This window comes from Vespa velutina, chromosome 9 (genome assembly GCF_912470025.1).
Source record: "Vespa velutina chromosome 9, iVesVel2.1, whole genome shotgun sequence".
Classification (NCBI taxonomy): Eukaryota; Metazoa; Arthropoda; class Insecta; order Hymenoptera; family Vespidae; genus Vespa; species Vespa velutina.
Window position 1 is genome coordinate 5,713,908 of NC_062196.1, and position 17,849 is coordinate 5,731,756.

Consider the following 17,849-nt stretch of genomic DNA (forward strand, 5'->3'; position numbering starts at 1 on the left):
AATCTTAATAATTACTACATACTGCTACTTTTTACTACTACCATTCGTTTTTTCCCTTGATCTGGTAACGCTGCACATTAGTAATTTGACATTATAATGTAACACATGAAGTTTGTTATTTGTGCTGTGAAGTTGGATACAGTTACATGTATTTATATGGTAATTTGTTATTTGTAGTGAAATGATATATAATGTTTATAAAAAACAAAAATATTTAAAAAAACAATTAAATTGTGCAACTTGGTGAAACATTTGTTATTATAAACGGATTATACATACGCTATTTAATACGCGTAAGTAATTAATAATGATCACAATAATATAACCTAAATTGTATTGAACTATTTTCTATACAATTGACAAGATTTGATTACAAAGTATGTTTTTACGTTAAATATAATATATTGAAATAAATATAATCATTTATATTTATTATTTAAATATATTATAAGAATATCAATTGCGGAAATTCATATATTTAAGTGTACTTTTAAATTACTGATTATTATAGTAGATTGTTAGAAATTTTAATTATATAAAGTTTAATTTATCTTTATTATATTAAAGAGTTAAAATGCCATGCTGGTACTATGAAAAAAAAGAATTACGGAATACTCCATCCGTTCAGGATGGGATTGATTATGAAACGGAGTGCAGATATAGAAAAGAAGGTGCTCGTTTTATAATAGACACAGGCACAAAAATGGATTTAGGATATAATACAATGGCAACGGGTGTTGTTTATTTTCATAGATTCTATATGTTTCATTCGTTTAAAAATTTTCCAAGATATGTAAGTAATGTATTAATTTTAAATCTATATCATTATAAATCTATCAAACAGTCCTGCAGAACTCTGATTACTTTCTTATTGTATAGGTTACTGCATGCTGCTGTTTATTATTAGCTGGTAAAGTAGAAGAGACACCAAAAAAATGTAAGGATATTATAAGAACAGCAAAAACTTTATTAACTGAACAAAAATTTATGACATTTGGAGAAGATCCTAAGGTACAAAAAGCGTTCAAGCTTATAAATTATTTTCCAATAATTATCTAATCTTATCACCTAATAAGATGTTTATAATATTTTATGAATATTTATTATCATTTATTGTTTCTTCATTACAGGAAGAAGTAATGACTATAGAAAGGATATTATTGCAGACAATTAAATTTGACTTGCAAGTAGAGCATCCATATAGTTACCTGTTGAAATATGCAAAATGTCTTAAAGGTATAATTTAGCAAAGTTAAATGTATTTTAATTAATTGCAAATATTCTTAAAAATTATTTTATTTACAGGTGACAAGAATAAATTACAAAAAATGGTTCAGATGGCTTGGACATTTGTCAATGATAGGTATAATAAGTATTTTCATAAATCCGTATAAATAGAATTGTAGTAACTCACTTCTTCTTTCTATTTTTTTTTTTTAATTTACAGTTTATGTACAACATTATCTCTCCAATGGGAACCAGAAATAATAGCAGTTGCTCTCATGTACTTAGCAGGAAAATTAAGCAAATTTGAAGTATTAGATTGGAATGGAAGACAACCCAAACATTTACGTTGGTGGGATATGTTTGTTGAGGATGTAACTATGGATCTTTTAGAAGGTATCTATTTGAAATATATTTATATGTTAAATTAATTATCGATTTAGTATTATACAGTTATATTAATAATACGTATTTACAGATATTTGTCATCAAGTATTAGATTTATATTCTCAAGCAAATAATACCAAACCCCCTGATTCTCCGCCTGTAATACCATCTAATGAACAAAATAGAGAGAGAACTGCTCCACCTCCTATAGTAGACTCTGCATCAAATACACCAAATGGTAAATAAAATATAGAATAAATACAAAAATTGTTTTTTTTATAACAATAATAAATTAAAATTTTTTATTTTAGTGACTCCTGGAAAAGCCTCTAAAATCGAAGTAACTACAGTTGCTGCAAATGGTTGTACAGCTGCAGATACTACAGATGGTATCAAACCCGTAGATGCACCGACACATTTTCCAACATATCCTACAAATTTTGCTCCAGGCAGTACAACTTATCCACCAGTATTTCCACCAGCAAATGTTTCTGTACCTCCTCCTCCTGTAAATACTATAAATCATATTGTGCCAACAATGCACCATATTAATTCATCTACCCCTATTCGGCCTACACCTCCTGGTCCGAATGCAGCTCAACCATTTCAGCCTTATCCTTATCCAACGAATGCATCGTATTTTGCACCTAATGCTTTGGTACCACCTGCTACTACTCAACGTACCTATTATCCACCACAACCTTAACATATAATTACTATTTATTAATTAAAAATTACTTTATTAATTAAAAAATATTTTATAATTTATGTTAGAGTTGTAGATATCATAATAATTTAGTTCTTATAAATATTGTAAATATAGCAGTATTATTGCTACTATTTCTATATACTTTTCAAATTTTACGTTTAATATAAATTTATATGTTTATAGGAATAAACGATTTATGGGAATTCCTTTGAGAAAATGAAAATGATAAATCAATATTTTATATGTAAAGATTTCCTTTATTAAAAAAGCTCTTCCCAATAAATGTAATATTGTGTAGATCTTGATTACTTATTTCTGCGAATATTTCGATAAGGGGTTCTGCAGCTAAGGAATCTAACACGAAACTGTCTGTATATAAAACATAAAGAACAGACTGGTATTCCATCATTTGAGCAAAAGATAAAACTAAAAATAAATACATATTTTGTTATTATTAATTATAATATTAATTTTTTATTTGTAATAAAATTAGTTACTAACTTCCTGCCGCAACTCCATATATAATATTTGGCTTTTCTAAGATTTCTTTGTGTGACTTGCACAGATCACTTGCATTCTTTGTATATAAGCATCGTAGAAAAGAAGGTACATTTGGTATGTTTGCACTTTTATATTGTGATACGTGTCTCCAAGTTATTAAATATATACTTTTTGAAATGGACAAAATGTCGCTTATCTAAAGAAACCAATAACATTTAATATTGTATAAAAATAATTTAAGATAAAAATGTAAGAAACATATTGAACACTAACCTTTATTACAAATTCACCTGCAAGTTTTGTATCGAAATTGCGTGCTATAATACAGACATAAAGATCTTCATTAACTTGATATATTACGGCAAGTTCCTTATTACACTCATCTTGAATAGTACATATTTTTTTAGCATCATGACATAAACCCTCTTTTAAGAAATCTGAAATAAAGATTCCATATAAAAGAATGATGGAATATCACGCTAGAATAATTTCATATCCAATAATATGAAAAATATTAATATACACTTTTCATGTCAGTACCAATTATTATTTCCCCTTCTACTAGTATAAGCTTCTTCATAGATATAGGTTTATCCTTTAGCCAATTAATATTAATTTGCCTGAAAGTAAAATTGAGTTTATAAATGAAAAACAAAAAAGAAGAAATTTTTTTAAGGTTATGTTATTGATAAGATAAACAACTTACAGTTCTTGCAATTCATCAGTTAATTCCTCTCCCTCATTTTCATCCCAAAATGCCCGAGATGATGGGAATACAACCTCTCCAAAATAAGTAGCCATTTTTTAACGTTTAATAATTTGTTCACTCGAAAATACCGTCTTCACACAATGACTCGCAATTCATGTGGAGTATTTCACCATTTGCTACACATACATATGCATGTTTACTACATTCAAGTCACATGATACTCCTCTTGAGTTTTATTAAAAATTATTTATTAAAGATCATTATACACACGTCTCTAATATAAAAAAGTATAAAATTCCTTATTGTGTTGTAATATGACACGTTATGTATCATTACATAAATCTACATCACATTCATCTATAACTAATTTCTACAAATTTTATTCAAATATTTTAAAATTTTTTGTTCATAATAAGCTTGAAATAACATTGTATTAATAACCTTCAAGCTTATATCAATGTAATATAATTAATAAACTTAAATGCGATATGATTTTTTTGAGATTCCAACTTTTTTGATTACAGCTTTTCTGTAACTACTTAATATCTATACATATACATATACATATCATATATATATATACATGTATTCTTCTTAAGTTTAATATATATACTATAAAATATGAGATTATTATAAAGATTTGTTTTATACAATAACAAACATTGTATATAGATGTCATGCAAAACTCTCTTGAGATCTCAAAATGAAACATACTAATAAATTTTAGTACTATAAATTATTTTTCATATGTTACAATAAAAAAATATTTAAAATACGCGATCTATAATCATATATTTTACTCTCGAGCAATATTGTTCCCAGGCATAACCATAACGCAATTTACAACGTCTATTGTCTCGTATTGCACGATGCATTAACACTATAGTGCAACATAATGGAGCATAATAAGGTAAAATTTCATTTGTCATACTCAAACAAGATACAGACCATTGCATTATAATATCACCCAAATAATTGGGATGTCTTACATATCCCCAAAGACCAGATACTATTAATTTTTTTCCACGTGATGTCGAAATCGTTGTTAAATCTGTAAAATAAAAAGCTTATGTGTAAAACACTTGTATCCTCTCATATCTTTATAGATATATAGCTATTTGACATACGATCTAATGCAGAAGATAATGGATTTTTTCTAAATTCATCCTTCTGAGAATTACTAATTCTGTATATAATGTATCCGATAATAAAACTTAGGATAGGTATTATGAAGAAATAGTTTATTTGTGTTCTGTGAAGATAAGAAAAGAAAGTTGAAAATATTTTGTATGTATCATTATTATATCATGATAACATTTATGAATTACCTTCTAAACAACATGTATCTAGATAAAATAGTTGGTAGAAAAGGATAGAGTAAATGACCGACGCACAGCATATATCCAGTACCTTCGTACATAATTTCAAAGGATGTCAAAACAGTTGATTCGTACATTAACATATCCATACTATAAAATATTTGTAAAGAGGATACTAATAATTCTGCTAAATTAATATCCTTCAGGTCCAAACTACTACTGTTTTCTAATGATTTAATTATAACAGATAAATTTACAATAATCTGCAAAATATAAGAATATAATTAATAGAAGAAATAATTATTTATTATATATAAAAAATATTAAGAAAAAAAAAAAAATTATAATTACTAATCCAATCACTGAAGCACGTAATAAAATTATTTTTATGTCCAAAGAGCCAAGTCTGGGATTAATTTCTCTGCCTTGCCAGAAATTATATATAATACTATTAGTTGATGCGCATATATTAAGACATGCAACAGGTGCTTTATTTGCTTTAATATATAAGAATATAGCTATAATTGTTCCAAGAATCCATCCACTAGTACTCAATTGTAAAGAATTTTCTAAAATAAAGTCATGAAGTTTTAATTTTTTATATACACATATGCAGAGTATGGCCAGTGATAATGCAGCACATAAAAATCCTAAAAAGAAAAAAGAAATTAAAAGGCAATATAATTAATTTCTTTTTAACATAAATATAGCAAAGATAATAAAAATGTGTAAAAAATGCGATTATCATACCATTCATACGATACTGTAATCTACCAATTTTACTTTGTTGTCCGTAGATGCACCTCCCAATTGGAATAAAAGAAAAAATAGTCAGTAAAAGTAAAAATGACAGGTATCCAAAAAATGAATAAGCATTGATGTATAAATGTAGGTCAATTGGTATTTCTGGATACGCTAATTTATACATGTCTTTTGAGCAAAATAATTGTGGTGCAATTATAGTTAGAGGTAAGACAAACAAAAGAATATAAGTTCCAAACCATCCTCCCCATTCCTGAGGTTCATTAACTAAATTTATTTTATTTTTATGTTTTTCTATTATTAATTCTGATTCCGTGTTTCCTTCAAATTCTATTGGTTTATTAATCAAATCCTAAAATATTGTAAATTTACACGATTTATGGCACATAATATATACTTTTGTAATATAAAAAAAAAAAAAAAAGAAAAAAAAAATTAAATTTTAATAATATGCTATAAATTTTTAGACAAGTATTTTTAAGCCTACGCATAAATACTAATATTTTTAAATCTTTACTTATAGAGCATATTATTAAAATTTATTCATATAAATTAAAAACATTCTGTAAACATATATTTAAAGAATGTATAATATAATAAGTACTTGTTCTCTCTGTACAGAAAAGCCTCTCTCCTTTCCATCAGTTATATCATGTAATAGAGATTTTCGTTCCACTGGTAAAGAAACAGCTCTATCAAAATTTCTGGTAAATGCTGTGAATTTATGCAACGATTCCATTTTTGGTGTGCTAGACATACGTATCGATCTTCGTGACACAGCTTCAAGTTCTTTCAACCGATAATGAAGTGGCATTGTATCAGTTTGATTATCATTAAAAGTAGAGTTTCGTGTTACGATAGTGTTTTGCTCATTATTAATTTTTTCTATAACACAAATCTCGATTAGATTTTAACATTCAATATAAGTTCATTATAATTATACAAAATTATAATGATAATAAATATAATAAATATAATTACCAGTTGGAAACTCTATTCTGGGAATAGATACTTTGGCATATTTTGTATTGCGAAATGGAAGTTTCCTTTTATTAGTATTTGGAGATCTTGCAGGTGATCGTGCCGGTGATCTAGCAGGTGATCTTGCAGGTGATCTTGCAGGTGATCTTCTAGAAGAACGACCAGTAGATGATTTTCTGCTAGGAGAATATCGGGATGGACTTTTTCTTCTTACTCTAGTACTCATTCGAACTGCATTTCTAGAAGTTCTTTCTAACTGCATAATAATAAAAGAATTTATTAATTTTATATTATTATTATTATTATTCAAGCATTAATATTATTTTAATTTTTGTAAATACTTACCATTTCACTATTATTTACATTATGTTCCATGATTATTGCTTTTTATAATTCGTATATGTGTATCCAATGTATATGTCTATATATATATATATGTATCACTTTTATTTCAGGTTTATAATTTTTTATAATAATATTTATATATAAGGCAGGTACCTCTTTTGTCCTATTAAAAATTTATTTATAATCAATCAGAAGAAACTGTGTTCAACTAGTAAGCTTTGTCTTACATAATATTCACATCTATTAATATAATGTCTTTTATTATGAAAAAAATAAATGAAACAATTGATAATGGAAAGAAAAATTAATGAAATATCGTAATAATATTTTGATTACGACAAGATATTGAGTTTCCAAATTGTAAGGAATATCAAAATTGAATTAAGCGGCAAAACTTGAATCGATGTTTAACGGCTTTAAGAATGAAATGATGATATTTTAATAACTTACATATATTTCTTATTGAAATAGTAATAATTTTATCATCGAATCCACGACGTTGTAAAAATAATAATTCTTTTATAAATCACAAGGTTATAATTAAAACTATCTTTTTGCATCATAACACTGAAATGCGAAAACCACACGCTGAGTATTCTGAAAAATATATAATAAACACCACGCGAAGTCCAACGTCCGTTAGCTGTGCGTTCACAAATGTATCATCTTTTACGAATTCTAATGGAATTCTATGTACGAAGCAGCCAATAAAAATCAAAGAATTTTCAAATATTATATTCAATAAAAATATTTATCAAGCAACGAATAATAAATATTTTTAATTATTTAATATAATTATCGTTGATGATTAATGAATAAATTATTAAAACTATGTCATAGACGACATTAACATTATTGTTGCTGATTGGTCAGATTTAAATCAAATCTAACTCATATATATGTCGAACGCACCTATCATCTATCAGAGTGAACATTACCGTACATAACAGATTTAAAACGATTTCTTATTTGGCATCTTATTATTTTATAACCTTATTTTTATATTTTGAGATTAAATATAATAAAGATATATATATATATATATACACGCGAATTTAATCTTAATGTTAAGTAAAAAATTAAAAATGTGGATATTCGTTGGTATGCTTTAAATTTTATTAAAATAATCGATTAATTTTGGATCAAAAGGCACTGATAATAAGATTATTAATTAGACGATGGAAATGAATAAATTTATGATCGAATCTGCGACTCGTGAGTCTCTCAGTGAAAACGAATTTTTGGTATATAGATACATATATACACACACACATATATATATATATATATATATATATATAATTTTTTTCCTTTTTTTCTTTGCAATTTATAATTTTTGAAGAAAAAAAATAAAAAATTTTTTGTTCGCAAATAGAAACATTTTTGTTGTAAATCCTGTTTATAATTACGTCGACAAATAATTCTTTTTTTTATACGCCAGTTTAAAAAAATACTTTTGACAATTTTCATTATACATTATAGATATCTTTGGAAAATATTTTAAAATCTATCGGGGATAAACTTCAAAAATTTGTGAAGAGTGCTCCAAAACTTTTGGCAGATCCCGAATTGGAATCTGGATTGCGTACTATAGAAATTGAAGGAGAAAAAATACATAACTTTCTTCATTCGGTTGTTCAATCTTATTTAAATAGTAGAAAAGGTTCGCAGAATTATTTGTTTTATTTATATATCTCTCTTTCCTCCCACAATACAACTTCTCTTTATTACATTATATTATACAAGTATGTATATATATATATATATATATATATATATATATATATATATATATATATAATTATCGTAATATGTATATATATATATATATTGCGATAATCATTATCACATTCACACACGTATATTATTGAACATATTTACAATATATAATAAATTTATACACACAAATACACATAATGCATTAAATTATACATTATACACATATGTGTAATAATTGCATGTTATGTCGAGAGATTACTACTTGTATTTATCATATAGTAAATTTATAATCTTTTTTTTTTTTATTTATTAATTTAATCGTAAGCAATAATGATTATATATTAATTATAATTTATTATTTATTATATGGTAAATAAATTGTATGCAAAAATATGTTAGTAATTGCGTAAACATATTATATATTCATATGAGATATATATATATCATGTTCTAGATGAGAGAGAACCAGGGCTACAATACAAATATGAACAAATGGAAGAACAATTACACATTCAGGCTACCGAATTAGAAAAAGCAATCGAGGAAACGCAAACCCTTAAGATCCAAGTACTGCACAATTTTTTTATTTAATAATTATAAAATATTTTCAACGAATTCATCTATATGTATATGTATATCTATATATATATATATCCCTTTTTTCCCAAAATTAAAAATTAAGATCTCATTTGAATTAATTATATGCAAACTTACCTTCGTTTTATGCAGATATTAAACCAAAGCAATTTTTGCGCGAGTTTAGGCGCAGTATTGGGAAATTTAGCGTGGCGTGCGTCTCGATTTCCAGAAATCGTTGATATTTGGGTATCAGGTGTAAGCTATTAATGATTATATTTTCTTTACTATAAGTTATCGCGTTTAACTTCGTACGATTATAAGAGAACACTTTGCGTAGCTCCAGAATAAAGTAAGAGAGTTCCTGTCGATAGTGAGCGGAAGTTTCGTGGCATTTATAAGCACATACGAGACGAGTATACCGCCTACGAATAACGTCGAGTATCAGTTCGTGTTAGGATTATTGGGTATTGTCACGAATATATCGTCGACGCCGAAGGGCAGAGAGTTTCTCATTACCAGTCAGAATGGGAGGGATCTCGTTGAGAAAATCATCAAATTTATGCCTAATTTCTTATCGATAGCATCGGGAACGCATTCGTTAATGAGGTAAACTATAATCTAATATTAATAATTTTCTTTGAGAATTGTTACTCGCTCGTATCGTTGTTTCTGTATCGTTTTATTTTTACGTACATACATATCTATCGAATTTTTACGAATAGACGTTTCTATTCTTAATAATAGACATTAGAAAATTTCTTAGAATAGAGATACAGTCGATGATTAAAGCAAGTTACATTCATAATGTTATCGCAAAATGAAATAATTTCTAATATGTTAAAGATTCTGTTAGGTTTTTATTAAATTTATTGGAATAATATTTAATTAATTAATTAATTTATTGAAAATAATTATCAATTTATTTTCATAAGTCATAGAACATAATTATTGTCTTTATAAATGACGATGAAAAATTATTGAGTTTAAATTTAATACGTATATAGAACGATTTGAAGGATTTAATTTTTTTTTGGTTTGTTTTCTTTTTCGTTTTTTCGTTTTTTCTTTTTTCTCTTTTTTTTTTTTTTTAATCAATTCTTCTTTATAGATTGATGCTGATGATATTGTATAACGTGAGCATGAACAATACCGGTTTAAGCTGTTTGTTCGAGTTTCGCGTGGCTGGAGTTCTCAGTCGCTGCTTGGAAGAGGATACTTTATCGGAAGAATTGCAGCTGTTATGCTTGCGCATTCTCCAATCAATTACCTACGATCTTAAAGATCCAAAATATATCGAGGACCTGACCACGTCGATTTCTATTAGGAATATTAAGAATATTGTTGTCAATGGACAGAACGAAACGTGTTCCGTTGCGAAAGAAGTTATTAAACAATTGCAAGAGTCTTTAAGATTCAAAGTGATTCAATAAAAAAAAAAGAAAAAAAAAAGAAAAAAAAGAAAGAAAAAGGAAAAGAAAAAAAGGAAGAAAAGAAAAATCTACTAAAAAATAGAGTTAATCTTCATTTACATCGCCTTTTTAAATATCTTTTATAATGATCAATATTTATCATACAAACGGTAATAATAATTCGAATTCGTTTGTAAGTAGTACAACGACCTTTCTCTTGAAGTTTAAAAGTTAATACAAGGAAAAAATCGTACTCTGACAAACAGTCTGATTCACTGTTCTCTTTCATCTTATAGAAATATATATGCATACGTAATATCTCGCTTCGTCAAAGGAAGCGGTTGGATCTGCACTGTTATCGAACGTGCCTCAAATTCTTCTTTGCTTTACGGTATGTATGTATGTACGTACGTATTTCTCGTATATATGTGGGCCTATGTAGAACTAGATTCTCATATCAGCAGCGCGTTGCAGTAAAATACATATAATGTACTGCGCAAATAATACCACCAGTTGGTATAACGTAAATTTCTATCTAACGAACTATCTCTCTTACGACCACATTATCAAATACACATATATATATATATATATATAATATATAAATGTTCATATTTATCATACATTTTGCTATGCATTACTCAATAACGTTTAAATTATGAAATATCAAAGTGTCGTAATTTAAAGTTGAAATGAAGCCTAAGTACTTTTAACAATTTCATCGAATTGCATTGTTTAAAATAGGATTAGAAAAGAGACGATGATAAATAAAAATCAGTAAGCATCGAATCGATATGCATCGCCATGTTTAATATGTACCTGTGTTCTATTCAATGAACTCAACGTGAACAGTAAAGAAGATAAAGAGGGTGCAATGGACCATATTAAAAAGCTTTTAGTAAAGGCGTAAATGAATAGCGAAGATAGGTTCCACAACTCAAAATCATTCTCTCGAATATACAGGCATCTTCACAGAGCAATTTTGCTTCATTAAATAACTCGTCTCTGTGCTAACATAAGTTGTACTTTAACGAAGTATAAATGCGCGCGTGCGCTCACGTGTTTAGCAAGCAGACCACTTTATGAGAAAAAGAGAAAGAGAGAGAGAGAGAGAGAGAGAGAGGAGAGGGAGAGAGAGAGAGAGAGGAGGGGGAGAGAGAGAGAGAGAGAAAGAGAGAGTACTCTCTTCCACTTCGACCTCTTGATCCAGATATGATATAAGAGTCTTTTGAAAGATTTTAGAAAAATCAAGTTTGTTGTTGATAGTATAATACCAAAGATTGACTCCGGAACGAAAAGAGAATTATGATATAAAACCGATATGAGATTAAACAAATATGAATTATATTCAGGGGACTGATAAATAGAAATAAACGCGTATCATTTTTAACGGATAAATAATTAAAAATCAAATCTACAGTAATAGATAAAGAGAATTTAAGAGAATGATAAAAGAAATGATAGAAACATTTGTGGAGAGGTAAATACGAAAGAAAAAAGAAAGAATATAGTTCTCCATAATTGTTTATGTGTTCTGGTCATTTCCAAATAGCAAAATTATGCACGTTAAAGGAATAGGGAGTAAAAGCGAGTATGCCTGGCCTGTAATCGATCAGCGAGAAGAAGGACCCTTAGCAGAAGAGAGAGAGAGAGAGAGAGAGAGAGAGAGAGAGAAAGAGAGAGAGAGAGAGAAGAAATAGGTATAGAGGGCGTATAGGTATCGAGATAGCGCGTGCTCTCGGCGCCGGCGTCGCAAATTTGAAAGTGGTGGGGGTGAGAGGTGAGCGTCGCGACGTCGGGCGTCGAGGATTCGGGAGAGCTCGCGAAAGGCAGGCCAGGCAGGAGCTACGGCAGGCGACGGCCGGGCGGTCGTTTTATTGATCCCGGGGCGCCGCGGCGCTACCCACCCGCGGCGGGGTCGCCTCCGAGAACTTTCCTTTTCCTCGAGGAGGATCCTTTTTTTTCCATCTTTCCGTCCTCTCGACGCTTCTCGCAGGACGAGAACACGTACACACACGTACACACAAGGGAACGTAATTCCGACGTGACTCGAAGTAATTAGGGTCCTGTGGACTCGTCCGAGTCTCGTGCGTGATTAAAAAAAACGTCTCCTTTCGGTGGTCCTTGCGGTGTCGATCTTGAGAAAAAAGAAAGAAAAAAAAAAAAAAAAGAAAAAGAAAGAAGAAAAAAACTACGCTCGCGAGTTAATCAGTGAGTAATCGAGCTCGCTGATGTCCCTAAGACGTAAATCGGAGGGATAAAAGAAAGTGAATTAAGAAAGTGCACGAGCTACGAAGGATCGCTTTTATAGGATCACGGTGTGGGATCATATCGACGATGAAGAATTTATAAGGAGAGTTTCGGGATAGTTCGAAGAAGGGCCCCGAAAGGAGTCGGAGGAGGTCTCTGCTTGGAAGAACACAAGCCGGGTAAGGAAAGCGCCGCGGCGCCGAAATGGGTCCTGCCAGTAGCCGAGAACAAATCGGTGAGCAGATTGGTGATGACGATGGCCTGCAGATTAATCCCAAGAGCAACATCATCGGGAACAACATTGTGAGTATAAATGGTTATATTCGATTATATTCTACGTTGTACTCTCTCATAATTCTTTTAATCGTCGATCACGGACACCTGTGATCTTGAAAAATACCGTCGTACGATAATACCTTAACGTTATGATTCATGTTTCACTTTAATGCCATGGAGATGACCTTTGAAATATATTCTACACGCATATACCTAGATTATAAAGAAGGAAAAAAAAAGGAGAAATATATATATATATATATATATATATATATACTTTTTTTTTGTTTTTAACAACAATAATAACAACATTTAAATATAACCCATTAGTTGTATTGGAGATTAAATTATTATAAAATGTTTGAAATATTATTATAAATCACTAGAAATCCTAGTGTCTTTTCGATCAGTGATGTCTCTGATAGTGTCTTTGCAATGAAGAGACGCAGGATTTAAAATCCCGCATCGTGTATATCCTTCTTTTTTGGAATATTACAATCATAACTTCTGTTATTGTGAACTTTTCCATTTGCCTCATAATACAATGTATTTCTGTTTACTAAAATCAATATAGTTATATTAAACTAATCGCGAACTTGACTCAATAGTGTCAAGTTTATTGTTAATGTTCCTGTCGTCCTTACCTCGACTTTCAGAATCGTTTCGACCTTCCTTCTCCTTGCTAATTTCGTGTTCACATCGTAAAGGTTTTCCATGAAACGTGACTCGTGTCGCTATTATCCATCGATCGCAGAGTAAAATGTAGTCTGGTTACGATTTCAAAATCGATTTATCCCAACAAGAGCGGAACAATTTTTCTCTTTTTTTTTCCTTTTTCTTTTTTTTTTTTTTTTTGTATTACGTAATATCCAAAAGCTTCCTGTAAAATAAAAGAAAAGGAAAGAAAGAAAAAAGAAAGAAGTATAACGTTTATACGATATTAAAAATCATTGATCATTTATATCAATCATACATTTATTACTTCAAAGAAAAGAAATTCTTCATATGAAGATGAAAGAATTCTTCATATTTCATATGAGCAATTGATGATAAACATTTACCATGACTATTGACTCAGCTTGTATATGTCGAGTTATTCCTAATTTAATACATTCAAAGTAAAATTCTCGTATTTCCAAAATATCCTTGGTTTTAGACGATAAGGTCACGCAGGAAATAACAATGTTTATTTCTTTTCTGATTCAACGAAGAAATGCATTAAAGAGACAAACGAATAACACAAATTTTAAGCTATAATGTTGTTACGACAACGTCATGAGAATTCGTCAAAAAAAAGTTTTTTTACGCGCCAAAGACAACCGTCCATCGTTTTTCTCTTTGAAGCTTTTGAACGATGTTTTTCATTCCCTTTGATCGGCATGAAGTTTCCACGAAAAATAACTCGCGTACAGCTTGAATTCGATAGGAATTTATGGAATCTTTTTTTGTAAAAGAGAGGGGAAAAAAAATAGGAAAGTATGTAGGAGCAAGAAAGAATCAATCAAATATCATAACGTTTTCCGTTTTAATATTATTCACGAATAAATATAGCACTTGTTCATCGATGGAAACGTATCATTCTCCTTTTAGACAAATCTATTCTTTATTTTTTCTATATTGTCGAATTAAAAAAACATACAGATTAAAATGCAATGTAAATAATCACGATATACGAGCATTGCATTTTGTCTTACGCATACCCATACATATGTTGCTTTAATTTTCTATATACATACATGTAAATACAGAATAGACTGGGAAAAATTGATCTTGACATAAGGTTCCATTGGATTCTAATTAGACATATATATATATATATATATATATATATACATATGTATACATATTAAATATATAAGCGTAAATACATGAGAATTAGATCAAATCAAGAATCAGCGCAGTTAAATCATTTTGTTTTGCACTAAGACCTTTTTTTTTTTCTATTTCGTACTTACTGACTACACTTTAAAAATAATGCGAAAAGGGAATAGCTTTTCACGATATTCCTCGTATTTTTTATATGTTACATTTCCTTTGTTTTATACCCTGGCACCAATGTGCGCTTAGTCTTTCACGGTGCGCATAAATCGTGCATTCGTTTGAGAAAAGGAAGGGGGAGGAGAAGGATGATGATGATGACGATGGTGTCGGTGGTGGTGGTGTCGTCAGTGGTGGTGGTTGTGATGGTGGGAGAAGAAAAAAAAGAAAGAAGAGGGGGAAGCTCGGAGACACGATAGGGGGCGGTGGCACAAAGCGCAACGCAACGACACGATGACGACCGAAGAGACCCACGGCCAATCTCGAAATGGACGATGCATATGAATGTCACAGATATTGGATAAAATTTTTTTAAAACTTCTCTTTCTTTCGCTCTTAATTTCTTTCATTTATTTTTACTTAACGTCAAAATAAGCCATGAAAGAAATAAAAAAGAGGAAGAAAAAATAAGAACGGAAAGGAAAAGCTAAACGAACGTTGAATAATTATTATTAAAAATTGCGAATTAATTTTGCGAGTTGCATACTGGATACGTTACGCACATTTAACGCGTTAAGATTAATAATGGAGACAGAGATAAAGAGAGATGGCAGTCGCATTTGTTGGGATAAGGAAGGAGAAGAGAGGGGTGGGGGGAGAGAGAGGATGAGGAGGGGCAGGGTGGGGACAAGGGTGAGGTTAGGAGAGGGAAGGAAAATCGGACGAGAGTCCACGTCCAAGCTTTGCGATAAGTCGATGATCGGTGGTGAAGAGGCGCGCATTTTCGTATCGCTCTTTCCACGTTGAGCAGCTGGACGTTGTCCAGTCAGGTGGCACGTCCTCTGTCTCTCTTTTACACTTCTTTATTTTCTTTTTCTTTTTCTTTCTATATCTAACTTTTTCTTTCTTTCTCTCTCTTTCCTTCCCTCTCTCTCTCTCTCTCTCCCTCTTTCTCTCTCTCTCTCCCTCCCTCTCTCTCTCTCTCTCTCTCTCTCTCTCTCTCTCTCTCTCTCTCTCTCTCTCTCCTAGTCCCTGTCTCTTTCTCTTTCTCAATTCCATTTTCATTCGCGGTCTAGTTTCTTCTCCAAGTCACGCATTGTTTTTTCAGAGCGGCACGCGCGCGCGCGCGCGGGGTGCAATCGGTCGGTTCTCTATTTTGCATATATCTAGTTTGATTCTTTTTTCTCTCTTTTTTCCTGCCTCCCTTCTCTATTTCATTTTTTCCTTTTTCCTTTTCTTTTTTGTTTTTTTTCCTTTTCTCTCTTCTTTCTTCCCCTCTTTTACGTAAGTTACGTAAAGTTACGAATCGATCTCGCTCGTTAAATAATCGGTTGTTGGTGGTAATCGTTCGTTCTTCTCAATATCATCATGTCACCAAAAAGCAAGGTAAGATAATATTATTTCACCTTTATTATTATTTTCTATTTCGTGATATTCCATCTCTATTTCTTCTTTTTTTTTTTTTTTTATTTTGTATTTCTTTTTTTTTTTCTTTTTTTATCTTATGCGGGTTCCTCTTTTTTCCTTCGTTTTTCATCAAATGAAATTGGCTCTGGTCTTTTGTTTCTCTTGTTGTTTTCCCTTCCCCCCTCCCCCTCCCCCTCTCCCGGCCATTTTTTCTCTTCTTTTCTTTTTCTTCTCCTTTCTTTTTCTCTTTCATATCGACGAATAACTAGTCCACGTCAAATTTGTTAGCCCGGGAACGCGAAATCTTGTGACTCATCGAATTTTTAGATGGACGGACGAAAGGAAACGATAATGGAATCGATCGTGCCGTGGGCGTATACGTTAAATGGGAAAAAAAGAAGAAATAAAGAAAATAAAAAAGGAAAAAATGAAGCAAAAAAAAAAGGAGGAGAGAAGAGGGAGGGAAAAAAAATGAGGGAATTCTTCTTCGGAATATTATTTAACGAAAGAAAAATCATTTTTTTTCCTTTGAAAAAAGAATTTTTCAAAAAAAAATAAAACGAATTGACAGCGATTGGAGGACAATAGTATCTCAACGAGAAAGAGAGAGAGAGAGAGAGGGAGAGAGAGAGAGAGAGAGAGCGAGTTCTGCACGGATGGACGGCCGCACGCGACAATATGAGGAAATAAATAAAAAAAGATTCCAAGTGTCGTCCATTTTCATTATTAACAAATTATTTCGTATATGTTAAAGACATCTCTATTTGTCCTTTTTCTTGTTTTAACCCTCGTCGTTAATCGAAAACGTTTCGGAGGAATTTCAAAGAAGAGGAAGATAAAAAAAAAAAAAAAAAAAAAAAAAAAGAAAAAAAAATAGAGAAAATAAAAATGATTCAAGAGATGAAACGAGTACTATGAGAGTTCGTTCGTCGATATTTAACCGTCGGTAATCTCTCCAGTTTACCTTTTATCACGTGGTAATTTATAACGTTGCTCGTGACGAATCCGAGATCGAGATCTACTTTGCGCCATACGAGGTGTCTTATCTTTTGAGTGTTTATTAGCCTCGTTATCGTTCTATATCGATGTCGAACAAATCTCTCTTTTCTCTCTCTCTCTCTCTCTCTCTCTTTCTCTCTCTCTCTCTCTCTCTCTCTTCCTCTATCCTTATCTATCTTTTTCTCGAACTACGAGAGCTCAATCGTGGATTACCGAAAAAGTTACGTAGATTTTATTCTCCCTAGGGGAAAAAAAAAGAACAACGAAGAATCGTTAAAAAGAAAAAAGAAAAAAAA

General features: G+C 30.4%; 5 protein-coding genes and 1 long non-coding RNA gene across 13 annotated transcripts in view; 3 read left to right on the forward strand and 3 right to left on the reverse strand.

Annotated features, from left to right (window-relative positions):
* The first annotated feature begins 57 nt into the window (after positions 1-57).
* On the forward strand, positions 58-5,458 carry LOC124951594 (cyclin-K). Its single transcript, XM_047500228.1, has 8 exons — positions 58-293; positions 568-793; positions 880-1,011; positions 1,131-1,236; positions 1,306-1,363; positions 1,448-1,620; positions 1,703-1,849; positions 1,923-5,458. Exons 2-8 carry the CDS (start codon positions 575-577, stop codon positions 2,315-2,317), a joined length of 1,230 nt encoding a protein of 409 aa, XP_047356184.1. The 5' UTR covers positions 58-293; positions 568-574; the 3' UTR covers positions 2,318-5,458.
* LOC124951595 (proteasome assembly chaperone 1) lies at positions 945-3,667 on the reverse strand. Of its 2 annotated transcripts, none has more exons than XM_047500231.1 (5): positions 3,528-3,667; positions 3,362-3,441; positions 3,095-3,258; positions 2,822-3,017; positions 945-2,746 (listed from the first exon to the last, which is right to left on the reverse strand). In XM_047500231.1, the coding sequence occupies exons 1-5, from the start codon at positions 3,620-3,622 to the stop codon at positions 2,559-2,561; spliced, it is 723 nt and encodes a 240-aa protein (XP_047356187.1). In that variant the 5' UTR covers positions 3,623-3,667; the 3' UTR covers positions 945-2,558. The 2 variants fall into 2 exon arrangements, with proteins under 2 accessions (XP_047356187.1, XP_047356186.1); XM_047500230.1 differs by having other exon boundaries at positions 3,347-3,441.
* Positions 3,569-7,553, reverse strand: LOC124951593 (delta(14)-sterol reductase TM7SF2). 3 transcript variants are annotated; one of them, XM_047500227.1, is made up of 10 exons: positions 7,388-7,553; positions 6,938-7,100; positions 6,593-6,848; positions 6,216-6,496; positions 5,600-5,963; positions 5,201-5,499; positions 4,859-5,112; positions 4,658-4,782; positions 4,479-4,581; positions 3,569-3,706 (listed from the first exon to the last, which is right to left on the reverse strand). In XM_047500227.1, the coding sequence occupies exons 2-10, from the start codon at positions 6,965-6,967 to the stop codon at positions 3,697-3,699; spliced, it is 1,722 nt and encodes a 573-aa protein (XP_047356183.1). In that variant the 5' UTR covers positions 6,968-7,100; positions 7,388-7,553; the 3' UTR covers positions 3,569-3,696. The 3 variants fall into 3 exon arrangements, with proteins under 3 accessions (XP_047356183.1, XP_047356182.1, XP_047356181.1); XM_047500226.1 differs by lacking the exon at positions 3,569-3,706 and having other exon boundaries at positions 4,298-4,581; positions 6,216-6,400; positions 7,388-7,552; XM_047500225.1 differs by lacking the exon at positions 3,569-3,706 and having other exon boundaries at positions 4,298-4,581; positions 7,388-7,551.
* A 557-nt stretch (positions 7,554-8,110) lies between these two features.
* On the forward strand, positions 8,111-12,008 carry LOC124951462 (heat shock factor 2-binding protein-like). 2 transcript variants are annotated; one of them, XM_047499891.1, is made up of 6 exons: positions 8,111-8,152; positions 8,420-8,600; positions 9,111-9,223; positions 9,386-9,490; positions 9,573-9,841; positions 10,344-12,008. In XM_047499891.1, exons 3-6 carry the CDS (start codon positions 9,149-9,151, stop codon positions 10,663-10,665), a joined length of 771 nt encoding a protein of 256 aa, XP_047355847.1. In that variant the 5' UTR covers positions 8,111-8,152; positions 8,420-8,600; positions 9,111-9,148; the 3' UTR covers positions 10,666-12,008. The 2 variants fall into 2 exon arrangements, with proteins under 2 accessions (XP_047355847.1, XP_047355846.1); XM_047499890.1 differs by lacking the exon at positions 8,420-8,600 and having other exon boundaries at positions 8,118-8,152.
* Positions 12,009-12,447: 439 nt separating this feature from the next.
* Positions 12,448-17,849, forward strand: part of LOC124951467 (monocarboxylate transporter 3) — a 19,091-nt gene continuing 13,689 nt past the window's right edge. Inside the window, exon 1 of one of the 2 annotated variants that reach the window (XM_047499904.1) lies at positions 12,448-13,197. In XM_047499904.1, the coding sequence (XP_047355860.1) occupies positions 13,099-13,197 (99 nt within the window). In that variant the 5' untranslated portion in view covers positions 12,448-13,098. Of the gene's footprint in view, positions 13,198-16,144; positions 16,534-17,849 lie in introns of those variants that run through there. The other variant, XM_047499907.1, reaches the window with a different exon arrangement.
* Positions 13,482-17,849, reverse strand: part of LOC124951469 — a 10,124-nt gene continuing 5,756 nt past the window's right edge. For all 3 annotated transcript variants that reach the window (XR_007101615.1, XR_007101614.1, XR_007101616.1), the window contains exons 3-4: positions 13,815-14,050; positions 13,482-13,729 (exon numbers count right to left, since the gene is read on the reverse strand). This is a non-coding gene — a long non-coding RNA (uncharacterized LOC124951469). The remainder of the gene's footprint in view (positions 13,730-13,814; positions 14,051-17,849) is intronic.